This window comes from Rhea americana, unplaced genomic scaffold (assembly GCF_003343005.1).
Source record: "Rhea americana isolate MKP2758 unplaced genomic scaffold, rheAme1 scaffold_92, whole genome shotgun sequence".
Lineage (NCBI taxonomy): Eukaryota > Metazoa > Chordata > Aves > Rheiformes > Rheidae > Rhea > Rhea americana.
Genome location: NW_028187111.1, coordinates 2,240,809 through 2,268,633, shown reverse-complemented (window position 1 = coordinate 2,268,633; position 27,825 = coordinate 2,240,809). Strand labels below are relative to the sequence as shown.

General features: G+C 36.7%; 1 protein-coding gene across 1 annotated transcript in view; it reads right to left on the bottom strand.

The window, feature by feature from the left end:
* The window catches only part of SPAG17 (sperm associated antigen 17), a 106,813-nt gene extending 79,206 nt beyond the window's left edge, over positions 1-27,607 (bottom strand). The window contains exons 1-5 of the mRNA XM_085324524.1: positions 27,488-27,607; positions 20,283-20,423; positions 19,800-19,859; positions 6,090-6,221; positions 1,941-2,148 (exon numbers count right to left, since the gene is read on the bottom strand). Coding sequence (XP_085180650.1) covers positions 1,941-2,148; positions 6,090-6,221; positions 19,800-19,859; positions 20,283-20,423; positions 27,488-27,586 — 640 coding nt within the window. The 5' untranslated portion in view covers positions 27,587-27,607. The remainder of the gene's footprint in view (positions 1-1,940; positions 2,149-6,089; positions 6,222-19,799; positions 19,860-20,282; positions 20,424-27,487) is intronic.
* Between the last annotated feature and the right edge of the window lie 218 nt (positions 27,608-27,825).

The window sequence follows — 27,825 nt, the reverse complement described above, 5'->3', positions numbered from 1 at the left end:
ACATCTTCCTGTCAGCACCTTCATCACTTCAGCTCAGGGCATATACCCAGGGCTGAAGAAACACTGCTACCAGCTGGAACACAAGCTCGCAACTTGGCTGACTCTTCTCCTCCTAGCAGGTCCAGGTAAATATAAAAGAACTTTAGAATTGGAGAAAGACTTACTGAGGAAGCAACCACTAGAGTTCAATATATGTATCGCATAAAGTAAAGCAAAAAACAAAACAAAACAGAAAACAACAGAAAAAAATAGCCCATTATACCACTGCTAGTACTGAAACTGAATTACATTATATTTCAGTGCCATTGCTACTGCCGGGAAAAAAAGCATCAGCACACATACTAATCGAGCATTGATAATTTCTAACAGAAAGGAGGACATCAGCATAGTAGCAGAGATGAGAGAGATGAGGAGATCCAAAAATTCTGATGCATGTGTGCTAAAGAAGATGACTGCCAGCCATTCATTATAATCATCATATTCATAATCATTAGCATGATTATGCTAATAATCATGACCTCTTTATAATAATCAATCAGTTCTAATAATCAATGACTAATTCAAATTCAAGTGGATCAMRGTATCAATGCAAATAATCCCATGAYTATCCAAAACCAGAAATATTCCACTTCAGAAATATGATAATGTACTAGGGATGAGTGATAAAAACTATTTTTCACCACCAGAAAGAGATATAGACTATCTTTGGGTTCCAGACACAGACATACATAAGCAATAGCTCAGACTGCTCTGTAGTAAAAATTGTGTCATTTTCTCTTTTGTTTTTGCCTGAAATAGCTGTATTAGAACAGCCAAGAATGCCAAAAACAATTTCCACTGTATCAGCTTTTAAGGATCAAAGTTCTTTGTGAATCTCCTGTTCAGACAATTTGTAAAATGTGGAATACGCATTTAAACAAAGAYATTGAGAGTGCTGTTCTTCTGGGTAGAAACGTTCCATAGATCTACAAGCTCTTGATACTGAAAAGTGGATCTGGCACCACTTCATCCAAAGACATAAAACATAGCTTTAGCATGAGGTCCTTGAGAACCTTAACTGCCATGGAGTTGAAGAAATAGAAATTCCTGACACGGTAGTTGCACCACACTTAATGTTTGGTTAGAATGGTTTCCAGAAGTTTCAGCAATACTTCACTTGATCTTCTCTTGGAATGGACTTTTAGGTGGAAGTATCTGTCAGGAAGAATGAAGAAACAAGTAYCTCTCCATAAAACAGTAGCTGTTTTCCCTCTAGTGCAGAAGATTTGTGAATCCCAGTGTTTAACTTATTTCTTTGACTGATGGACAGACTCCAAGAGATGGCTGGGAAAGACTGTYAATCATGTACATGAAGTGTGCTCTCCCTTCTTAAAGCTTCTTCTGTCCAGTGACATTTGTAACCGTGGGTGGTATGCATTAGGAATAAAGTTTTTCTCAGCACTGATTGGTCTAGCTCACTTCTGGAGCAGTTTTCTTCAGGTCTCAGTTCTACCCACATACTTTTACAGCAAATGAAATTATATGGCCCTATGTACAGAATCTGGCTTTACCTACAAACAATGGAGTACTGCTCTATTATGCTTTATAATATAGGGAAAAAGCTGCCCTTCAGATACTGACACAAGTGCATTTAGTTCTAAAGTCTTAGTGAAAGGATAAGGAGGATTTGTTAGTCACTTTATTTTAGTCTTACACATGCCAAAACATTTTGTCATGCTACATATATACCTCATCTGGATTTTATTTCTTGGACTGTGTAAGCTATCTTACTTCTAAGCAGAACACGATGGCCTCCTCAAATGCATAGTGGCAATACTGTAATACTGTGAAATATATCTCCATCTTCCGACAGAACAAAGCAAAAATCTGAATGAGAAGCAAGGTTTCAAGAGTTTTAGCGAGTTTATCAGAAACCTAATTGCTTTTTTTGTTTTACATACCAATGTATTTGTCTTCCTCCTCCGCTTCACCCCGTCGTTTTAATTTGGTGTCCTTTTTGACAGTAATTGCTGCTGGAGGGGCCACTTCTGTTTTCTTCCCTTTCATTTCTTTGTCAGCTATCTTGGCACTAGTTTTTTTTTCCTTCTTGCCAGGAAGTTTAGATTTCTCCTTCCCTCTGTCTTTTTCCATTTTTCGCTCTTCTTCTGCCTGACAAAATGAAGAAACTAAGTTCTCATTGTAGCTTTTGTGCAGAACAAAGGGCAAACTGCTGTGAAATTTTAGTGGCTGAATTTATTTAGTGCTTGAATTTATAACTTATTTGAGTATTTTTCCCTCTCAGCCATTAAAATGCTATTGTGGTGCAGCTGTCTTAAACACTCTGCTTTATCCTGCTCAGACACTCTGTTCAGTTTATTACATTCCTATTAAATCTTACTATTAAAACTTTACATTAAAAAGGAACTCCTGGAGGTAGGTAGACACTATATTTACAAAATTAATGAAATGCATATTGGTAAAAAGAAAAGAATCACTAAGATTGACAGTGATCACCAAGGATCACTAAGATTTAGTGATCACTAAGAGCTGACAGTTTCCTATGCTTCAGTTAGACTACCACTACAGTACTTGCATTGGCAAAAAACCTTCCCTGAACTGAAGGAAAATAAGGCCAAAAATTCAATTTCTGTTTAGTTTTTAGCATCTCTGTTAATGCTCTTGAGTATGGTGTAAAAGGTACCAAAACCATTTATCTTTGATATAAATTTCTGTTTACTAAAAACCAGAACCAAGAGCCCCATGATCATTTCACACAGTATACTACTCAGCCATTCTCACCATTTTCAAACAAAAAAAAAACCCCTACATTAAGTTATACTCAGTAATTTAAGGGTAAAAAATGAAAAAAAGATGGTGTAAGTATCCCAAAACCTCACATTATAAATCCAGGAAATGCAGAGCCAGTCTAAAATTAAAAGAAACCAAAATACACTGAGCCAAAGAGAGGTGCTGTGAGGGTAAGAAAACCTCCACCTAATTCTACCCAGCTGCATGACCATACAACAGCTATACAAGAATGGCATTTAAGGACAGCAAAGCTAAGCTAAGTACATTAAAAAGATGCTAACTTGACTTATTGTTACCATCCCCTTTAGTGTCACATTAAAGGCTATGAAAGCAATGAGAAAAGCTCTCCATGCAAAYGAGATAGGTCAGTTGAATCTACATAGCTGTTTTCCCTAGACCCAAAAAGAAAATCAGACTTTTTGGCTGCAGAAGGTGACTCTAAGTTCAAATTCAAAAACAAAGCAGGAGAGTTCTTTCCTTCCCCTTTTCATGCATTTCATTTTTGTACCACTCAGAAATACCTTCAAGAGATTCTTAGAACTGTTTATACTGTGGAGCAGTGGGTTTTGATCACTTTTCACTATTTGTTTTAAAATTTATTCCCTTTCAGACACTAAACACCAAAGATTTTGATACTAACTCTTTGAGTTCTAAGCTAATCACATCAAATCAGATTACATAATCCTCAGTTTATAATGTTCAAAACAGATTTGTTGCATCTGAACTACTTTRTGTAATTAAGTCTCAAACAAGCAAAGACACCTTTGAACTTGTTAAGATTCCAACAAAGAGACCTAGCTGTCATTAATACCTCAAGAAGTATAAGCCTCACCTTTTACGTACTTCCCCCCTCCCCCAATGTAATATTTCTCTTTCCCTACAGGGTGCAGGATTTTTTTTTTTTTTGAGTTTTTCATTCTGTAACTTTGTTGTTTTAAACTATATATTGCAGAATCATACTATCTGAAACAGTTTTCCAGTTCAGAAGCCCTTCTGCTCTTCTGCATATTAATTTGTATGCATATGCTTGTCAATTTATGACAAGTTTCTGCTTTTATAGAAATACGTAAATTTAAGAGATGGAATTATGGTTTATTTTTGTTCATTCAGCTGCTGTTTTCCTTTTACCAATCTATTCTAATAACTGGAACCTATTTCAAAGAACAATGGACAGTTATGTTAGTTTTCTGAGAATSAATCTGCTGGTAAAATCTTGGTTACAACCCCTGAGCTGCTGTCAGTGGAATTTGTATGGTAAAAGCTAGTTGGAAAAGATTAAATATTTTATTGTATACAATTTAAGGYTATAATTCTGAACTAAAAAACAGTTTCTCTCCATTCCTTACTGCAGAGCATCCTTATAACCCACAGTCCTGCCAATTCTTGACTTCAGCTGGTCCTTCAGCTGCTGCTGTTATGTTTGTCTGTCACACTATGATATAAATACAATCCAAAGAGAGCAAAAAACTGTGCCCAGATGGCCTGGAGAAAACTGAGAATAAACTGTAAATTCCAGAGACTCTTCTGCCTTCAGTCTTGACTATCCTCTGATACTCCAGGGAAATAAAATTACACTTACAACAGTAATCTTGTCAAAGCAAAGATAAAAGTTCCATTTTAATACTGAAGTGTCTAATCCTTAAACTTCAAAATTTTGTTTTACATTTTAGTCATCAGCACTGACTGACATTTAAGAGAAAAGTCATTTCTTCCCCATGCTTTACAAACTATCTGTTCTAYAGCTTGATCCTTTCAATTCCTCTTCTGGTTGAGAATGCCTTTATTTTTTTTTTCCTAAGATTCTTTATATGCTTCTGTGGCTTATATTATCATCTGCTAAATAGTTTTGCAGTTGACTTCAATGGAAACTGGAGAGAGTTTTAAATTATCACCTAGTATTTTATGCTCTTGTGTTTGTCCCATATTCCCTCCACCAATTACAGCCACAAATAGAATCATTTATAAACACATTTACAGACTTTTTAACTACACAAAATCTATGAAACTGTTTTCTTCTTTCAACTTTTACATGTATAGATGCCTTAGGTTCTATAGATCCCCYGAGGATCCCTCATTTTACAGGTTTTTATGTTATATCTTGTAATACATATAATTTTTGATCAATTTACAAATAATTTGTTACAGCAAATATGCGACTTGCTGTTAATGGAGCTCTTTAGCTGCACAAATATCTGCTTGGTAAAGATTATAGCAAAGGCCAGCTGTTTAGTAAGTTCTTGAAATGCACCACAACCTTTTTTTTTAATCACAGAAATTAAAAAATAATTAGAGGTCTGATCTGATAGTGATTTYGTGCAGGGTTGGTGAAATTCCTCTTGAACACATAAGCAACATAAACAACCTGACTAAGGCATTCTTGGAGCTAGTACTGATAATTTTTGAGAATATGCATGAATTTGGGGAACACTGAAAAAGGACAAATATGATCCTCAGTTCTGAGTAGCAAACTTCAAGATACGAATTATTTGGAAAGTTCAGAGAACAGCAACCAGCATAATCAGAAAACTAGAAATGTGACCTACATTTGTGTTTGTTTACTTACATACATAATAGCTCTCTGTGAAGAGGAAGGTAAGAATTGTTATTCTCATACACAGTGAGAAGCCATCTATCAATGGATTTAAATTAGAGTAAGACTGATAAAAGTTAGAAACCTTAGAAACCTTTTCCAAATGTCTGTGTTGTAAATATTGTTGAGCAGTAACACAGATTGCCTTAGAAAACTGACAGGACAGCACTGAAAGTTTTTAAGAACAATTAAAAAAATACTTGCCAGGAATATTTTATATATATTTGATCCTGCCTTAGTTTCAGTGACAGAATAGACAGTATCTCTGAATTTCTTCCAGAGAGGTGATTTATGATAATAACTTTTTCACAGTGCTGCTCTGCATCCATCCTTGATACCTCCCAAGTAACTTAACTGCTCCTACCTTCAGCAAGGATATATATATATCCAGCAGAAGCTAGTTTCCAGCTTTATTTCCTACTGGTGTTATCAGCCAGCTAGGATATTACTTCTTCTCACTATTCTAACATAGAATTCTTGGGCAATATTTTTTCTTTTCTAATTTTTTTCTGTCTCACCTTCTATATTTGAGTAATTGGGAGTTTCTTCCCAAAATCTAATTAATTGAAAATTTCCATTTCTATTTAAGCTCCTCTTCAATTATGGATACAGAAARTTAAACATGAGAAAACTGAATTTAYGCAAACAGCACTTGAATGGAAGTGCCTTGATAAAGTTAACTAGGCATCCACCTTAAGGCATACTGTTGTACCTTTTTTTCAGCTTCTCTTCTCTCRAGGTCCTTCTGCTTGAAGCAAAGCAGCTGAAATTTCAACAGCTTTCCAATCAGTGTTATAGGAATTTGTTCTCCACTTTCCAGAATGGCTTTGGCTACTTCAGTCACCTTCAGAGAAAAAAACAAAAATAACTATTACTCATATAGTTTTAATATTACATTTGACATATATTTTGCATGCTGTAATGATGGAATGCAATTTCATAYTATACAATATATGGCTCAGAATGGCCACATTTTCAGAAAAAGAATGTATCAGTAAGCATAGCTGTTCTTTGGTTCCCAATACCTTTTTGTTAGCCAAATAAAGTTATACCTGCTGTGTCATGAGATCATGAGATAAAACTAGAATGGAAAAAATTTCTATAATTAATGTAAAGGTCAACAGATACAGTTTTGACTRTAAAAAGTTGTTTTTAAAGATTTTAAGCAAACAAGTAACAGTAAGGAACTACCTGTTATAAAGCAAGAAATTAAAAAGTATTTAACAGATACCAAATTAACTGGGATAGCTTGSAGTACTATTTACAAAGTAGCTAGTGACTGAGACATTAGCCCTGAATGAAGGATACAAACTTCTTGAGGGGAACTTGAGAGGGTCTGTCTTGGTGAAAAGACATCCCCTCCCTGTGTAATGYTGATTCTGTTGGTATGCAGCCTAATTGGGGTGAAATAAGGCTATTGAGTTTTCTTAGGGTGATGACAGCAGCAGGAACATACAGCTGCATTGTCCAGATGTGTGGCACTGACAGGCTGTTTTATGACTATGTTTTTTACAGCTTGTTTCCACTGAATTTCATACAACTCACTAACATCTGGGCTGTTTTCCTTGGAGCCTCATAACCACTTTATTTACTGTGAAAAAAATAACATAACATAAAAATAACCTTAAAACTTGTTATATGTTTCTTTTCACTTGTGTTGTCTCTGTCATAAAGTTCACCTATGTAGGAAGCGCTCTTTYGGAATAATATAACCACAATATTTTCCTACTTTTGTTTTTAAGTAACTATCAGCTTTATTTATAACCATGGCTGAATTAGGTGTTACTCAAATGTTCTGACACGTTTCTCTTTTCCCCTCTTGGAGCAATTACAGTTGGGCACATATGGTGTCAATTTTGCCKGCTAACATTCAGACAATGAAGGTGCACACTGCATCTCACTGAACTATGTCTTGTCTGATACAAACAMCACTGTTAGCGTTGAGCTTTGATAGTTTCTTGTCCAGCTTCTTAGGAATTTTCACTTATCTAGTAAAACCYGGAGTAAGCAACTATACGCACTAAAAATGGTTCTCTGGATAAAACAAAGCCAAAACGGAATCCAGGCTATTTTGGATCAAATTATTATTTCATAGAAATGGAAGCAAAATATAGAAAAGAATCTTCTAATATTCAGATTTTTCTGGATCACAAAACAGGGAGTCAAACCCACCAAAATACTTGCATTTATAAATCTCCCCCACACAGTCCTGACCTTCCAATGCTAATAAACCTCATGATCTGCTTACTCCACATACAGGAAAATACGTCATGGTTAAGAGCAGTTTTGTTTTACATCATTCGTATTCTGAGTATGAATACTTTCTGCTCGCTATCTCAACAACCCAGCTGTGAAAGGCTTCCACAAAGACTCCCAGTGACTTTAGAGTTGTGTTACCTGAAACTCACTACACAGAAAATTTGAGTTCTGAGAGAAAGAGACTTTAGTAGAAGTAGCACAGTCATTCCCATCAGAGAGAAAAATTCTCATATACTTCTTTGCAGAAATACTGTTAACAGGCTATGGAAAGAGATGCATCCCAATTGCCTAATCTAGATGAGCTGATCATACAAAGTGCACTTCTTGAAATACAATAGAGKGTAAATGGGAGGATTCCCAATAAGTACCTATAGCAATCAGACTTGGTGGCAGTTGCTGATGTATTGTTCATAGAAGAAAGAACACTTACACAGTTTTACAACACACTCCTCCTGAGAAGTTCAAAGCATTTTACCAGTTAAACACAAAGCTTTCTGACTATTTTTATTTTGCAGATAAAGAATGCAGAAACAAAGAGACTTGTCCAAGGTCTATAATAACCTGAACTACTCCATGAGTGGATAGGAAGGACAAATGTTTTTTAARTGAGGTATTAGGTTAGTATAAATCAAACTCTCTATTTAACAAAAGTACATTCTAAGACTGTGGAGAGGGGTCAGACAAATAAAGATAACATAAGCACACCACATCCGCCCATGTGCAAGAAGCAAATTACTARTTTTGCACACAGCAATATAAAATCTGCTTCATGTATAAGCAAATAAAACAACAGTCCTTCATTATTGCTATTGTAAAGATAGAAGATAGATCAATCCATGCAGAGTAGATAAAAGAAATTCATTAGCTATTTATTACACTGATATAAATTTACTTCCTTYGTGGCCCTGTGACTTATGCAGGCACCTGGCATAAGCAGCTCTTAATTCAGAGAGCCTCAATGAAACAAAACAAAACAAAAAAGCCAAAGACTTAGTAGGAATATAAGATAGATGGAATTTTTCAGGACACTATGCGGTGGATTCATTTCAAACTGGCTATACTCCATCCYGCCAACAATGACCTTTTCCTAAGTGAGAAACCATGGAAACCTGAACAAACTCACTTAGGTAGGGCCTCTTTTCCTTTAAGGGAAGAGGAAACCCAGCATTCCTCACACAGCAGGGGTCATACTTGTGAAGTGCAGAAAGGCTGCAGTGATACAGGATTTGATCTCATATGGTGGCAGTATGAACTATACAGAGATTTAGCTGCCTGATGCAAAGCGCATGGATTTCAAGACATTCCAACACCACTGCATGAAAACTTGTAGTAGATACTTACTATACTAGTGGTAGATAGATGCTGGTATCCCTGATGTAGGAGACAGGTCTTAAAAATTAGAGAAACATTTAAAGTGAGAGTCTTTATGGTATTTTTCTTCGAAGAACCATTGTGGCTGCTAAATCATAACCAGAAAAGAATTCAAGGTGATAAATAGCTTTATCAGTTTTAACTGCTATATTGTTACTCAAAAGCAGTTAGCATGACTTGTTATGAACAGTGGGGAACCYTCTTCACTGTGCTGTTCCCTCAATCTAAGAGTTTTCTAAAGCCCTGACTTCCCTCCCGTTATTGAAACTATAAGAAATCTAGGCCATCATGTGTCTCCGACTCACATTCCTAATGATTCCTAAAAGAACTCYGTAGTGATTCAAATCCCTGAATAGCTGACACAGTTGAAGTTGATTTGAAGCATGTAATCTATCTTTTACAGCAGAGCCAAAACATACACCAACCAAGTTGTTGTTTACTGTTCAAATATGCTTTCCTGAGCAAGTTAATAAAAGCACAAAAATTAATTTATTTCAATCTGCAGTCATTGTCATGAATCCCTCACAAGGAGCTTTCAAGACAGATTACGGAATGAAAACTGCATGAACCATACTAGTAAGTAAATTTCTTTTGTTCAAAGAGGGCTTCTGTACACATAGCACTAGATTTTTTCTGCATCTGCTGATGTCATTTCATTGACTATTACATCTTATTGAAAGAATACCAGGAAGGTATTGAGCTGATGGAAATAACTTATTTCAGATCATGCCTGCAGTGTGCTGGTAGGCAATTTAGTCTCTGCTATTAGACTATTCACCTCATTTCATTTTTGTCCCTCGGAATTTCTTCCCACCTATCATGCCAAAAGACCACCTGCTTAATCAGCATTCTTCATAGTGAATTCAACTCAGAATTCCAACTCAGCTCAAGGACTCTTCTGAATTAGTAAGTGGCATATCTGAAAAGAGCTCCATACAGAGCTTAGGCATCCACAAGGGACTCAGTGCAACTTAAGCCAATGAACCATCTTCATTAATCAATGAAGGCTCTGCCAACATGTACTCCAGAGAGTTAAAAAAATGAATTTAAGTAGATCTGATGACTCCTTCTGCCCCTCAGAATCCCCATCTAAACCCTAGTTTTCAGACAAACCTACTGAAATAAGACTGGGATGCTTTCACTATTGAGCAATATTGAGCAAATGAGTATGCCGTTCATGAACCAAACATCTGCCTTTTTATTATGGAACATTTCTCAAAGCAGCAGCTATTGCWTGTGCCTTAGAAAGATACATTGTCACTCATGTGACCAAGTCTGTTTTTGCCAATTCACTACACAGTTTGATCTGGGCAGTAGAAACTTAGTTAGAAATAAATGGCCTGTGATTTAAAACTCTCTCTACTAAAAACATGCAACCTAAGGGGATACCTTAAGTGGTTTAATCCCAGCCACGCAGAAAGAACTTTCTAAAGATATACAGTGCATGGCTCTTAACAGTACAAGTACTTCAACAATGTATTAAGGGAATGCAAACTGGTGAATAACCTGATTTAAATAAAAATGAGAAAATATATTGCATAAATATTATGATGAATCTTCACCTTGGCTTTATTAAAGAGCTCATACAAGAGCTCTCATCATCTGCAGAATGCATCTCCCATGCCTTCCTGACCACCTAACCGCTACCAAAAAAGGCTGCTTTAAGGCAAGACAATATGGGATATGAGTATCTGGTGAATCAAAAGATCAGGCCTTAGCATTGATTTCTCAGGAAAGAGGAGTTCTATGCATAGGGGAGGTTCTCTCACATCACCCTGCAGATACCTATCCAATTATTACATTCTGACTGAGGAGAAAGTCAAAATGCTGTATAAGTGATTCCTTAAAGACCTCCTACAAAACCTAGTGCTCTGGCCAGTTTGCTCTGATCAGTGCTCAGCAGGGGAGATTTATTGCTGTTATCAAATTTTGAAATATTTACATTTCAGTGGTGTAAATGTGCCTAGCAAGTCTTTCCYATCATAGAAGTAGAATATTTTATGCTTCCAAGAACTACAGTCTCTCCAGGAACTTCAGCCAATTGGATCCACATAATGGACCTTACAGAGCTAGATGATTTAGTCATGCTTCTCTAATATTGTATCTGGCTACATAGAATCAGTGGTAGAAGCTTAAAAATTTAGAGATTTAAATTTTTAAGTTAAAAAGATTTAAGAAGCAAAGAGGAGAAAAAAGATTTAAGCAGCAAAGTTGTCTCATCAACACTTGTGTTGGCACAATCATTCTAGCTACATCTTGCCTGAGTTTCCTCAGAACTATTGGCACCACAGATCTAGTAGACAGGACCCTTCCACTTTGGTCCAGTTTTGCAACAGGGCTTTTTTTACACTTTTCATTTTTTTTTTTTTTTGGTGATAAAGCGTGATGAATTGCTCTACTTGAAAAATGCGTCAAGACRGAGAACATAACTTCCTTTCGGGACTTTAGAGGGTCCCTCTACCAACTTAAAGATTACATTGTTACAGATTTAATTGGTGTCTCTTTGGTCATACAGATATTTTAACAAAATCTGCATGGAAAAAAATATGCAATTTAAATAGAGTTGTATGTACGCAGGAAATTATGTAAACGAGGAAATAGTAACAAAAATCTTAGCAGTGTTCCAAAGCCAGTTTTAAATAGATAGATAAACTTCAAATGGTGTCAAGTTTCTTTTCTGAAAAAAGTATCATTGACAATTTTCAGTTTTACGAATGGCCACAGGCCAAATAATTACAATTAACAGTAGTATAATAATAATTTAGGCAGAGGGAAATGGCTCTAGAATTCTAGATTTAGGATTATGAGCAATAGTCACTATTTTGAAATGGAAAGTAAAGGTGAAAATGTTCAATTGTCTCAAGTAATAGAGAATCAGACATCTCAATTCTTAGGATACAGAAAATGAGAACACAAACAGTTTTGCAGCATCAGTGCAAGACTTTTAGCCTCAGTTTCAGCATTTGGAAATGCCAGTACTTCCTAGCACARCACGCTGTCCTTTGGTGGGTCCCTGGCAAGGGATCCTGAACTCGAAAGGCTTTAGAACCAGACTGTAGATAACCAGAATGTCTAGGACTAATCAGTTCCTAGCAAGGCACATAATCTGATAACTCAAAGGAGTACACGTGCTTCTCTTGATCTTCCAGTGCCATCTGATAATGGCAAAGGCTGATGCAAAGGCATTCCAGTATCTCTTTCTCTTGAGTAATATTTTATATTTGCTAGGTGGGACAGGTTTTCTATTTTTGAAATAAAAGTATCTTTCCTATATCTGAGGCTTAGAACAATTTACCTACCCCCCACACTCATCTAATGCCATGTGAGATGTGCTATGGTATCAAGACATCCGTACTGGGTTGGCATACAGGACACAGAACTATGGAAGATCTTTGTCCTCCTGGAGAGGCAGCTGAACCCAGGCAAACACSTTTTATTTTGTAATGATATTTTCTTTTCGTGCCATTTGACATGAAATGTGATTTCTTCTTCACTGCAATAACCAATAATAAAAGGAGAACAGGATGTGTGCAAAGATGTTGAAGTTCTGAGAATGCACTTGACAATGATGTTCTACTCTTTCGGCTACTTGTGCTAGAGAGGCAATAGTCTATCAGAGCAATTTAGGAAGCACTTCTAAGTCCACTGGTGCTAGGCATTATGAAGAATCCAAGTATTAAGSTGAGCAGGAAGTTCATCTTAAGTGTGTAGCTTAAGTAGAAGCATGTAGCTTTTTCCTCAATGAAATCTAGTAAAATCATCAAGATACAGAAAATCCTGGAATACCTTAAAATTACACACAAGGGAAGCGGATTGTATATTATCTGGAGATTGCAAGGATTTGTGTCTTGGGGTGGAATAGACTCTGTTTGGAAAAGTTTATCACAGCCATATATGATGCCTATTTAGTCAGCAGTAACACAAGCTGAGCTGGTTGTAAAGTGACCATGCTCAATAAAAAAAGATGGTTTGCATGACACTGTTGTGGCTCATCCTAGCCTTAAGAAAATCAACAGTGTTGGCAAAGGATGAATCTTGTTCAGAATTTTACGCTAAAAATAATGAAAAGAGTATTTTGCAAGGGGAAGACAAACATTGGGACAGTACATTGTCTTCCCACACTCAAAATACGAGAAATTACTCTAAAAAATAAGCATTTGAGGTTGGTATGCAGAATTGTGCATTTTGGCACTAAAATATTTTGCAAAATAGCTTACAAAYTACAGGCAACTTCAGAAAACTTGGAAAGATGTTGTAAAAGAAAAATGTTCATAAGTTTTGTGTATTTCCCTATATCAAACGGAAAGATGTAAGACAGAGAATTCCAGAAGTGAACATCTACTGAAGCACACACTATAAAGTCCAATTTTGGTTCTTTGAGACCTGGGATCATCTACAGAATATGGTGCACCATTTAGATGTCTTTCTCAGGCAAGGAGAGACAGGATTGCTAGACTGGTCAGGAACGGCATTATTTTAATATCAAAAGGTGAGGAAGAAAAAGGAATTGAGCACAATCAAAACATGAAAGGATAAAGAAATCAATCTTTACTTTTTCATCTGTTCAATGAGATCATGCTCTAAGCAAAAGAAAGTAGACTTGCCTATTTATATACACAAAGCTGACCCCACTGCTTTTAGTGAAACATGGTAGGAAGATGCATATGAACAGAATATTAAAATCAATTATTTTAATCTATTTAGAAAGGAGTGAATGGGGAAGAGGAGAGGAGTGGCAACACTGTTAAAATCAGCAGTTTTTAAATCACATCTCAAACAAATTATGCAATGGTTTTCTAACCCAAAAAATCCATTATAAAAATGGAACTACTAACTCCCTAACGTCTCAGGCAAACACTCTCCCTCCTCCTCAAACCTACATTAATCACAGACTGTTTCAGTCTGATATAAGCCACAGCTTTCATGATTGCCATTACCAAAATATCCCTGGAATTTCTAAAAATAGAAGATGGATTTTTTTCATTCTGATAACGTAGGAATTCGATTTTAGTTAACAGATGAAGAGGCACTGATCATAAAACTGGACTATTGTGGAATCTAGATTACAAGTSGTAATGACTTAGATTATACTTAGTACATGCTGGCAGAAAAAAGACCCAATTAGAAATTATGCATTCTCTGTTTGTTAGTAACACAAAACTGAAAGCTATTATGCCCCAAGTCACGTGTGAGAAAAAATTTAAAGAGAGGAACATGAATCTCCATCTACAGCTATTTAAGAATACTGCTCAAAATATGAAAAATGCACAGTCCAAGAATGCACAGAACCAAGAAAAATAAGCATGTGAGTTTAAAGGAAAAAGGAAAGGGCTAACATAAGAAACTTTAAGAATTACAGTCAATAAATGGAAAAATGGTAGTTTGTAGCAACAAATACATCTTAAACTAAAAATCAGAGAAAATAGATAAAGGAAGAAAAAACAAGGCAAAGAAAAGTGCATATCAGTAGAAATAAGGACAATAACAACAGTTCCTTTTTTAAACTGTATCAGGAAAAAAGAAATCCCTAGCATAGCATTGGTCTAGTATTAAACAGAAACAGTAGAAAAGTCTAATAAAGATGCAAGAAAAGCAGGGCTAAGCAGTGAACGTTTTGCTCTATGTTTGGAAAAGCAACAGATAGTATGGTTGCATTACACCATTAATAAGCTCATTAAATATTTCCAACATATAAATAGAAAACTACAAAATGGCAGCTTTTAAAGCTAAACATACTAGAATTCAGCAGACCCAGAAACTTAAACACGGAAGTTCTAAAAATAGGTAGCTGAGAAGCTCTTTAGTTGACTAGTTGACTTTCAGTAACTCTCAGAGCACAAGGTAGTGTGTCTTTTAAGTACTGGCAGGGTAAYGACGATTATTGCAGAATAACTAAGCCTCTGGTATTTTCCCCTAATGTTCTAATGCATGATTCAGTGAACAACAAATAAAAGGAGACGAAAATAGCTATTACCAATTCAATTTTGTTCTTTTTTAAAAATAGTTCTGTTCACTAACACCTTAGCTTTCTCTAGTAATCTATGCATTAACAGAATAGCTTTCCCTCAGAAGAATGCAATTCTAACCGAAAAAGATAACAGCTTTGATATAGTGAAAACCAGAATTCTGTAAGTATTTTTTTGACTATTGATTTTGAAACAAAGTTAATTAAGCACTGACAAAGATTAAAACTCATTAACTGACAGGTCTCAACATGCAATAATACGCAAGAGTCATCATGAACAGGTGAGTTTCTTGTGAGGTCTGAAGCACAGTGAGACCACTCTATTCAAACACTTTATCAGCAATCACTGAAAAGACACAGCCTTCCATTATAAAATTTGCAGAAGACACAATAATCATGCAAATTGTAAAGAATGCACTGGAAAACTCATTCATACAAAGTAATTTGGCTAATGTAGCTAGTGCAGTGAAAGTAAGTAATATGATTTGATTTTGTTAAATTACAAGGTATCTTGTATTGAGGAAAACAGGCCAAATTTACAGGATGAAGAACCTGAAAAGTAGTAACTTCAAGAAAGAATCGTTGGCCAATGGTGAACTAATTAGTCCAAAATTAGCTCTCAGTGCAAGGCAGTAGCCAAGATAACAATCTTCCAATGTGTATACAATGAGCTCCTAAATTAGGAGTATAGGGATTATATACTACACTTGTATTTGATACATATTGCATAGCCCACAATTAAAAAAAAAGAACTAGTGAATTGTAAAGGATTGTTGGAGAAGATTCACAGAAATTAAAAAGCTGAAAAGTCTGAGGGAATTTAATACAATTTGCTAAATACATAGAAAAATTAAGAGATAATTTGGATACAATCTCAGAGTATCTACACTAAGAACAGGAGAGTAATTGCTAGATTTTCTTTGATCCAGTAAATATGGCTGTAAGCCATACCCTGAAACATATATTTAAGAAGAGATAGCAGAAACATACATTACCAGAAGAGTTAGCAGTCTAATTCTTAAAATAATGACATAACTCCAACTGAAATCCTCTTGTAAACCTGAGCAGTGTAAGCCTGAGCAGTGTAAATCTAAAACACAAGGTGTATAGCCACCAAGCACCATCTCAGTCCAGACTGAAAAGAATGCAGAGAACACTTGGGTCAGTTTTATTGGAGATGAAGGGAGAAAAAGTCTTCCTTTCACATTTCTGGGTCTGCTAGGGCTGAGAAGGAAAGAGGGAGAGGAGAAAGAAGGCATTGTTCAAGCTACGGCATAGAACAGGAGGAAAAAAAAATACACACACACATACTTGCAGGAAACTTTCATTTCAGCTACACCAAACACACTTCCAGTATATCTGAGGTCCAAGTCCGAACAGTTCGTTTATCCTTTGCTTTCCTATACGAATACCTCCTCTGGCCACCTCTTGCCCAACTCATGGGGTTTGCTGCTATCAGCTAGTTCACTCCACCTGTGTAACAGCCTCTTCCCCTACACTGTGCCTGTCTTTTCTATTCAAAATATGCTTGCTGAAAGGGCTTTATAATCCACTCTTCCACAGCATGCTGTACAGCGCCTAGCAGAAAAGGAAGTTACCATTAGTTACTTTTTTTTTTCCTTATAATTGTGCAATGCCTAAGAGGTTTTCTAACTTATGTTCACTTGTAACAGTCCTGAAGGAATCATGAGACAAGTAAGGACTTCTGGAGTGCAATGCACACCATCACTGCTTCCTCTCACCCCAAAATGCGAGAGATGTCAATAGAGTTAGCAATCTCCCTAGTGATTCACATCTGGGAAACATTCATTTACAGCAGATTTACACTCTGTGTATGCTGTTCCAACCAGTGGCACAAGATTCCAGCATCAGAATGGGTCAGAATTTGGATTTTGCCCCTGATTTGATAATATTTTTCAGTTTAACAAACTATAGSTAGGATGCATGCTATGAGAAAGCAAGATCAATATATTAATTCCTGGCATGCAGTAGAATAAGGATTAATACTTCTGCTTGCAATTAAGCCCTTCGTGCTGCACAGCATCCACAGGATGGCTTATCTTGGAGATGAGTCAGAGCAGTATGGGGAAGGATATTGCTGTTACAAGATTTCAATTTTGTTGGCTATGCAAGCAAGAGGTTACATGCTGAATGCAGCGTTATGGGATCCACATCCAAACAAAATTGCTTCTACCTCTGCCACTTGCGCCTAGTTCATCTCTCCATGATCCTTCATCCCAAGCATCTCGGCTTCTCTGAGATGACTACAAAATTGTTCTGCATCTCCAACTTCTTTCACAATCTTTTCTTACCATGATACTACTCCCCAGCTCCAGCTCCTTCCTTTCYGAGGATGTGAAAAGATTCTTTTTTAAAATTTACTGAGTAAAGGGAAGGCAATTTTCCTGATTCTCCTCCAATGAGTCCAACAAAACTTGAAAACAACAGTTAGAAGGAAAACAAATCTTTTCATCCATGCAGCTCCTAAACTCACTCTCAATGAAACTTTCCAGAAAAGAAAAGCCAGCTTGATAAACAAACCTAGTATGAGAAATGCTAACTTGAAGAGTTTAAGTTTGGAAAGTGAAACATTGTTTCATATTTGGTAGTGGTAAACGACCTTCATTATGCATGATATTACCAACCTGAAAGCGTACAAAACAAACAGCTACATGAACAATAAAAGATAAACAAACCTAACATATAAACAATGCATATGTTGCTTTCAAACACACTGCAGTTTTAAGTGTTGCCTGTTGGAAAAATTGTACATGATGATCTAATCTGATTTATTATGAAATATTTTGATATTTTACAGGAAACTTAACATTTTTGCTCCCATATACAAGAAGATTGTTTCTTCTCCCCCGGCATCTTTATGAGGGACTCAGCAAATGACATTTAATTAAGTGCCAGAGTTAGCACAGAATTACAAATCAGGGCTCCTACTTTCTGATAACTGATTTATTTTGTGAACCTGATCAAGTCACTTAAGAAACAGACTCTCACAGATCTGGAAATTTGTCATCTATATATTCATAAAAAACTGCCCTTGTCCTCTCCAAACTACAGAATTTTAAAGAGTGATACAAAATACAGCACAGTAAGATGTTTAAAAAATTCAAGAGCAATAATTTAGAATAGACAAAAGGAATTATTTTAATATAACATATAATAGCTTGCAATATATCAACAATAGCAAGTAAAAGTTTCTTGACTTAAAGCAGGCACTGCAGACTGCTGCACAAAAATTTATTAAAACCCACGCATTTCAGTAGAAGCAATGTGCAAGAAGACCAGAGACATGGGTACTAACATTGTGATTAATACCATTAACAGCAATGTTAATAGCCATGTCATTAAAGACCCATATTTATGTAGATATATTTTGGTATACTTTTATGTTAAAAAATCATTAAAACTTCAGGAATCTCATCTACAATCTCACCAAAAACTGACACATACTTGTGGGAATCCTACTGTGTTGAATTCTATAGCAGAGGAAAGAACTTAATTCAGGGAAGACAGAAACATTCCTCTCAGACGAGCATTTCACAACTGTGTTCTGCGCTCGTTTGTCCTTATTACAATGAAAGCTTTGAATGCACAAACTGCAAATGAGCCTTCAGTTAATACTCGGGACCAAACTTCTGCTGAGAGAAGCAGGATCTTAATGCTTGTAGCAACATGATCAATCTTTTAATTTGCTACAGCCAGACCGGAAACTGAGTCCAAGCAAAAGGTCAGAACAGGCATTTTATATTCACTGTTAAAGGAGGAGAGGAAAAAAATGTCTTTGAGGAGTAAAGTAAGCAGCTAATGAGACACAGCACTGACAGCTGGAATTTAATAAGTATCCACTTCACAAGGAAAATTGCTTTTAGTAATTAAATACAGCTATCATGCAAAGCTTCTGCTTAGAGCCAGACTTCAAAATCCTTCTGTCAGTAGGCATGAAGGACTTTTACATCCCAAGTAATATAAGGGTGACTTTGCCTGGGAGGCTAGTCCTAAATGAAGAGGGTTAATTGCATAACATTCACAGTCACGTCAATTCCAAMGGGACTTGTTCAGATAGTAGTCTGGCATTACTGAAAAACAGACTGCAACTAAAAAGACCTGTTACAAAGTCCGCCAAAACTTGAGACACATAAAAAGTTTATTAGTCATTGCAGAACTGAAATGCAAACAAGATCTTTTCAGAAGGATCCAAAATTCTTTTTGTTCCAGGTCTAAAAGGCCATAAAACTCTACCTGAGAAAAGTTTAAACAATCTTCTAATTAATCACGGGATTTTATAACCTCTCACAAGCTGTACATAAAACACTAACAAGGCAAGGAGAAGGAAATCCTCTTTGCACTAAACCTGATTCTCAACCCTTCTGACATACATCTCTGGATGAACTAGGTTAGGACTTAATACCAAACTACCATTAAAATGGATACTAGCACACACAGATGGTATTCTAGAGTTGCAGTCCATAAATGAAAGACAGCGTCAGTCTCTAACTTACTGCCATTATTTGAGAGGGAGGAGTTTAATTATTTATCAGTAATTTGTGAGAACATTATCAAAATACAATCACACAGTGTCTTCTTATTATCATAAAGCCCGTATCCCTAAAAAGATACCTTGATCCTTACTTAATTAGCAGTCCAAACAGAATGAATGGTATCAGAAGAAGAAAGCAGTTTAAGCATCTTGAGTGCTTTTATCAGCTACATCGAGTAGATTTGCATTTACTCAGGTATGTATAATGTAATTATACAGCTGTATTTACCACAGTGTAAAAGAGCATTGACTCTACACTACAGGTTTTAACTTACCTCATGGTACATAGGGACATCCTTAACTTTTTTTCCCTTTTGATTTCCAGCTTCCATGATCTGCAAAAAAACACAGCATTCTATTGAGTGGATTTTAAAATTTAAATAAAATCATTTTACTTTTTTTATTCCTTTTTGTAAACTCTACATTCACACTCCAAAATGATGAGGACCTCCACACCTCATCCGTACCTCCATACCTTAAGGGAGAAGCTTTGATGATTAGCACCTTGAGGAAAGTCTGTACAAAACCACACTGTTTACAGGGAGCAGACCAGCTTAAACAGTCTGTTTTTCTTCTTCCATTTTTAACTCCTACAAATCAGTGTAATCTTTAAAGTCTCCAAAGGTGTTCTCCATTATAAATATAGCAATGGTGTTATAATTTGAAGTCACCACTTACTGAAAAAACTAATATCTCATCAAAACCAGAAACAGTATCTAGTGTTTGACTTGTTTCTAAAAGCTGTTTTCTCAGAATACCTGTTTGAAAATGTCTTCATGTGTTATCACAGTGAAGAGCTTCCGCTGTGGCACCTGAACAGCAAGAGACAAGGCCTTTATGTGGATTTCATCCTCAATTTTGTTCCCAACGACAAAAGCGATGCTAGGTTTCCAGTCATCCTATTTTCCAAAATAAAACATTCGGTGTATTAAAATACAAGCAAACAAAAACACTTTTCTGCAGTTTAAAAGAGTAAGCCTGTAGAGGTGGCTACTCTTCTACGATATCATCAACATTACCATCTTCATCACACTGATAAGAACGCTGTACAACCTGAAAAAGCATGTAGTCTTTTGTGCCAACTCTTTCTACCATCAGATGGCAGCATTATGCTGTGGAAAACAAAAAACTAGTAAACGCTTGTACATACAAACCTCTTTACTGGGAAATGCTGCATTTTCTATTTTAAATGATGCTCACACAGCATCATATAAAAAACATTTTTAAAAATGTATTTGCAGATTTGACAGTTTGATGAAAAAACAAGAAGTATAAATCTAAATCTATATATTCATACCACTGTCGTTATTTTATGTAGAAAAAAAAATAAACCAATTTCAGTCCCATCACCCAGATAATTAGAAAATGCCCAAATACTACTTTCTGAAAATTGTATCATTATTTCTGTATTTTCAYGAGGGTACACTGCATATCCATGACTCTTACCTGCTTTCACAAAGTATTCTGAACTAAGAAAATATATATTGACGGCTAGTTACAGTTCACAAAAATATAAACAAATGAAAAACACTAGCAGCTCACAAATATTTCCAGTAAGATATACACATAGCATCATGAAAAAAACTTGATTTCAGCATTAAAGAAAAGCAGAATAAGAAAAGATTGTAATGTTATTTAGTGATATACATCCACAAAAGATTCAAACCAACATCATTTCAGAAACTTCTATTATTTGCTCTTGTCGTCTTCTCCATTTCTTTCACTTTAACCTACTGGAATCCTTTCCAACCTTTCACAACATGAGTGTAGATGTCCAGTGCATCTACGTGTCTCCCTAGAGTCTTCTCTATCAGCATCAGTGGTACCTAAACTAGAAGCACTTCTAGTTCTTGTGCTTTTCACCCTTCATAAGTCATCAAATTTCTTTTTCCACTGCATATCTGCATGTGTAATCTGCAAGGGGAGCAATAAAGGTAAACATGGAAAGAGTTTCAGCAAAATCAAGGTAGTCCCAGGAAAAATCAGTTTAGCCAGGACCAGGCTAAGCAGAGTTACGTGTCAGTCAGTGTGCATTATGACATGGAGAGATTTTAAAAACAAATTTAAGATAGGATGGTACTTTTAGGATTTGGAAGGAAATATTTTCATATCCATATACCATGTAAAATGTATAGACATACGTCTGCAGAAAAGAGGAGCAAAACCTGAGTGATGGCAGAGCAAGGGAAAGGACCTTTCMAAAAAAAAAAAAGTTAGATAAGTTAGACGTAAACAACAGTAGTAGTAGTAGTCTCTTTTTTTCAGTTTTACTATTTTCTTCTTCATTTGTTCCTTTCCCTTCTCTCAGTTGAAAAAACTTAAACACTTGTAATTTGACTAACTGATGACTTGGGAAGGGAGAAAGAGAAGATGCATGGGGGAAATAGTTTACAATAATCTAAAATAAGGTATCAAAGCATAACATCATGTGAAGATGGCACAATGTGATTACACACATACATTTTTATTAACCACTAGATATTCATAAAAATAGAAAAGCCTGAAAGATCACATGGGTCACTAAGTGCAGCCTTCTGAAACTTCATTGTCTGACAGATCCCAACTTTCTCCATCCTCAGCTTCCGTGCCCAAAATCCTGTTCTCTAGCCCCTCTCAAATTTTCCCAGGCACTTTCAGAGCTATGTTTGAGTAATAAGAATTTCTCCTTCACAATACTTATGCATTCCCTGGGAAGGTACTAAAAGCAATGGAAAGAGTTTTCCTGATTTCCACAGTGGTGCCTACCTTCACAGCAGCCTGTAACACCAAAGCAAAACATTAGGAAGTCCTACTTGTGAAAAATTAATTTTTGAAAAAACTTACAACTTATCCAAACACAAACATTTATAGGGCTTCAGCAAAAGGTATGCCCTTGACATCAGTGTGACATCTCTATCTTCCCACCATCAATTCCTTATTTCAAATAACAAGCTGCTAGAGCTTCTCCACAGAACAGCTACATCAGTATTTACAGCATAGACAAAAATAAATGGATAATATATAACAAGTAAAATAGCCTCAAAAAGGTAACTGGTAGTGGAAATTTCAACCACATCTAACTTAATTCTACAAAAGTATATGCAACTGGATACACAGTCTTCCAGTGGAAAAAAATTAACACTATTAAGGATACATCCCATACACCCCCAGCTGTTATATGAAGAAAAAATATTTAATTTATAAAAAAAATCCAGTAGTTGGGAATTGGARCTAGATGAATACTAGGAATAACAACATACACTGTAGCAGGGTGTAATTATCCAGATTTCACAGTCAACTAATAGCACATCCTCTATTTCTTGCCTGACTCATCATTTTTCAGAACAGCAACTAAAGTCTACAAGAACAGCAAATGTGCAGCATTAATACATAGTTTAAGGTGTTTAACTACCTATGCTTTTGTCTGACCTTAAAAATTTATTATTTTTGCAATATTGTCCTTATATTACCAATATTGTAACAGTACCCTTAATATTCAAGGCACTGAAAGGATAGAAGAAAAACAAAGCCTACTTCTACAGCTTACCACCTAAAAATCACAATGTAAAAATGAGAAGGGAAAGAAGTAAAATATATATGATTACTTTAAAAATATTTTCTCCTTCAATATAAAACTGCTCCTCCACTTAGCTTAATTCTTTCAGATGTTATTGTAGAAGTGGGGCATGAGAAAGGACCTGAAAGAGGACAGATTTGTGACTTTAAGGCTACTTTAAATGAGGTTCCCAGCTTGAAGAACTGGATAGAGGAAACCATAACGATAGTTATTGAAAAAGCACGGAAACAGTCTATGGAGGCTCCCATAGAGAGCACATAGAACAAGGACTACTTATTATGCATTAAGTAGACCGAAATCCAGAAAGTAGATAGCTGAGAGAATCAACAACTTTGGTTCAAAACAGAACCAAAAAAAGGTTGATGTTGGAAAGGAAACGTTGGTAAATAAATCCAAAAAGCAGTTGCGGCATCTATGTAATTCCTAACTGGAAGACATCAACTTACAATCATTGTCACAAATGGCACCACGTCCCCCATTTTAAAACTCTGGGGCATGTCAAGAATTGAAACACGTCAAAACCTCTCTCTGTGTCAGAAATGACCACCTCTGGGGATGCTGGTGTGTCCCTCAGATGAAGAAGCTCCAATCCTAATTTCTTGGAGAGCTTCATGTAAGCAGCTAGCAGCCTTCTAAAATGCCATATGTCACAGAACACCTTTACGTTGCTGGCCTTTTCCTGATTCAGTTCTCAAGCCTCCATCGTGTCCCCACATAGTCTTTTTTTTTTTTTCCCAATTTGTAAAACATTTTGGCTCAGATACTGTGACAAATAGGAAATGTAGATTACATGCAGTATTGGAAAAATAGAAGTATTTCAAAAAAACCCTCTAACTCCAATTCACATTGAAAAAAAAAAGCAGGTATAGCTCACAAAAATTTGCTTCCCCATAAAACATATTTCTGCTTCAGTTACTAGAAACAAAAGGGTAGCTGTTCTAGAGAAGATATTTGCACAAGTGAGGTAGAAAATTTGACTAATTTTGCAGTATTAGTTTCTAGGTTTCTTTTGACGAGAAAAGCACCTCAAGTCATCTCAACCTCCCTTTTCAGGTAATATGATTATCTGTCATTTTGCAGTGTCACTTATTCTTGTGGTATTTGATTTTTTTTTCCTAAAGGCCACAACTAATAGGTTCATTTTATTACAGCACAGTTTCAAATTTAACTATAAGGGCTGAACAGAAACATATGAAAACATCACCCCCAAACACTTAAGCACCAAAAGGCARGTGTTCTTTAATCTTTTGATTTTTAAGTAACGCCTCAGAAACAGTGAGATTTAGCAGTGATTTATGAACACTTAAGACAACATTACCTCTGGCATTCTTTGCTTTCAACAATCAGAGAGCTTGTAAATCAGTAAATATAGCAGGCATTACTGGGAAAGGTTACTCATCAGCCATTTTTGCAGCCCTGAGGCAGCTACCGTGTAGGGTACCACTGCTGAGAAAACTCCAAAGCCACTTCCATTACTTGCTGATTGACACATGCCCATAACACCATTGGGTTGTGTTTTTAAGGGCCTGAGCTTCTGCTGCATAATTTGTGCAGGCTACAGAACATCACAATTCAACTGAATGTCAATTCTCCTCCAGAGATAAAGGACTAGAAGCAGTAATCAAAAGCAGAATCCTCTTATTCCGACATTTTTAACAGTTCTACAAGGCTTAATTTGCCTCGATCTTCAGACCCTAAAATGGCAATAATATGTGAGAAGCTGTACAGAAACAAAGTCAGAGCAAAAAGCAGCATCTAGTTACTATGTTTACTTACACTAGCTAATAAGGATACTCCTAATAATTATTTCAACTGTTAGGGCTGCTTTTGTCCACAATTCACCTTTTACTTAGCAAATGCTGCCCTTTAAGTAGCACACAAAGTTTAAAAACTGACTAACATCTTAATTTATGTTTGCAATTTAATTCTCTGGTGAACCCAAACAAAATATCCTCATGAACATCTGAAGGACAACATAACTTGTAGCTCCACACTCTTTTGTGTAGCACATTAGAAACAAAAAAAGATAATAGCAGATATAAAAAGACATTAACTATAACATTAGTTATAGTTAACCAAATCCATATTTCCTTTGTACATGTTTTTGAACAGTCTGTTTGTCCGCTTTTGCGGTGTGTTTAGTAAAAAGCCATTATAAATACTATTCAAATAATATTTTAGTTAGCACGTCCACCTATAAAATATTAACACTACTAGTAAAATGACTCCTTTCAGACACCAGCCCAATAAAATTCTGTAAGTCATAAACACACATTAAAAAAGCTTGGCCTAAAATGAAAGACTGTTCTCTAATTTGAGAAAAGTAGATGATTTCAAAATATATTATACACAAATTAACAGGAGAGAAATTWATTTAATTGATAGAATTCCTGTTATCTTGAAAATAATTTCAGATTCATAGAACATATGACAGACAATGCTGAGGAGAAGCAAGAAATAATTTGAGGAGTGTGGCTTGTGGCACTATAATTAAAGTTGCTCAACACTTTCTTTCACAGGCAGTTTTCAGTTCCTGACCTTTAAATATTTGGGCTTCTCTCTTCTATGCTATAAGATTATTTTCAGGGAGGGGAGGGAGGGAGAAGAGAATGATGTGGTTTGGCTGTTTGTCAGAATGAGGTTTGATTAAAAAGAATAATGTCATGTTTATCCTTCAATTAAAAAAAAAAGACCCCTTTATGATTAAATAATTGAGATATTCAATTTCCTCCATGTTCAAGAGGAAGGAAATAAAACTTGGCAGCACAGACACATTTGTGTCAAGGATGTGCTTTTACTATTTACACTAAGTTTAGCCATACTTGAGGAGTCTCAATTCACTTACGTTCACATATGTTCAGTACGCATTTGACAGTTTTGCAAAAAGTAGGCTCCTGTCCATGACTAAGAGATGAATCAGAATTTTTAGCAGCTGCCCAGCATCAAAGCTTGAGCTCAAACTGACAGCAGAAGACAGTTTTTCCTATGTTCTCAAGGCTCTATCTGATAGCATCTAGACAGCCAGACAGGGACTGGAATTTAACTGGAACGTAAAATGGTTGGACAATACCAAATTAAGGAACCAAGGAATCTTAAATCAGCCCCTTACATATAGGCATTATGATAATCTTTAATTAGGTGATCTCATATTTTTCTRCTACACAATTCCTGCATTTAGTGAACATCTCCAACATTTCTTTCCATCTGCCTCAATGGGTGGTCCTGAATAAGCCCAATTTTGGCATCTAAGTTATGAACAGTTTATTTCCTTTTAAAATATTTCAATATAATTATTTGTATTAAAAATATAGTAAGCTGCACATAAAAGCAGTTAAAAAAAAAAAAAGTCGTTTGTTCCGTGAATTCTCTGGACAATATCCACAGCCACAATAAACACCACTATAAAAAGACTGCTAATTGGCACCTTGCTAATAAGCTCAGGAAAACAGTCAGGAACTGGCAAGGTGATAAGAGTCTGAACCTCCACCCCCTTCTCATACTTCACKTAGGTTCTCCCAGAGCAGAGACGACACTCACTGCGGAGAAAGAGCACAGATGCCTCTGAGCTATACTGAATAGGTATATTCTAGGGAAAAATAGGAAACAGCAGCCTCAGCTGAGCAGCATTTACTTTAAAAAGAGATTTTGTTTGCTTGCACTTATACTACATGGCTCCTACAAAATCCAAATTAAGAAAGTAAGGATATAAGAGACTTTTTGACATTTGTGGCATGCTTGGTAAATTGATCAGCCAGTTTAAAAGCTGCCTCCTGAATTCAGAAGTTCTCACGTTTACCAGCTCTGCAGGTGGGAAAAAAAAAAAAAAAAAAAAAAAAAAAAAAAACCCAATAAACAAGGAGTCCGTGGAAGTCATTTGTCTCATTCGCAGACCAGTGCTAGATAAACACACGCTAGAAAAATATTATTGTTTGTTAAACTACTACCCTGTTTTGAAACCAAATTCTTTCTTGCAAGTTAAGATTTATTAGAATTACATTGCTTACACAGGGCCTGGAAACCTAAATACGCCTTTAGATCCTCACATACTGTTTAAAAGAAAAAAAAGTGCCTTTTCACTACACGTACTCAAGGAGGAAAATTATAGCTCCACATTTTCAACGCTACAGTTAATGCTGTGTCAGCACCTCCATCAAACCTCGTTGTTCAGCAGTTTATAAAAAGTTCACCCCGAGCCAAAACGTGGCAAAGTCCCAGCAAGAAAAGTATCTAGAAGAAGAAAAAAAAAAAAAAAAAAAAAAACCCAATCCATGTGGCCGCTTTTCAGCCCGCTTAACGCCGCGTCTTGTTTATTTATGCGCCCCGCCGGCCTGAGCATGGCGGCCCGGCGCCCCCCGTACTGTGACACGCGCCCCCGCCCGCTCCCGGCAGCCCCTCCGCCGCCTTCACCTCCTCGAGGCGGGCGGACACCAGCGCGGCCTCCCAGCTCCTGGGCGCCGCCCCCGCGGCGGAGCTGCGGCCGCCGGTCTTGGGCCGTCTGGGGCCCATGGTGCCGCCGCCGCCGCTGCCTGGGTCGCTCGCGCGCGCGCGCGCGGCCACCACGCCGTCGCCCTGGCAACCGGGCGTCCGCGGGGCGACGCCTTCCGGGCGCGCCCGGCACGCCGTCGCCGTGGCAACGGGGGCGCGGGGGGCGGGCGGGGCAGGAGGTGCCGACGGGCCGTGGTGCCCTGGCCGAGGGGGGCGCCGAGGGGGGCGCCGCGGGCTGCCGCCGCCTGGCTGCTGCGTGT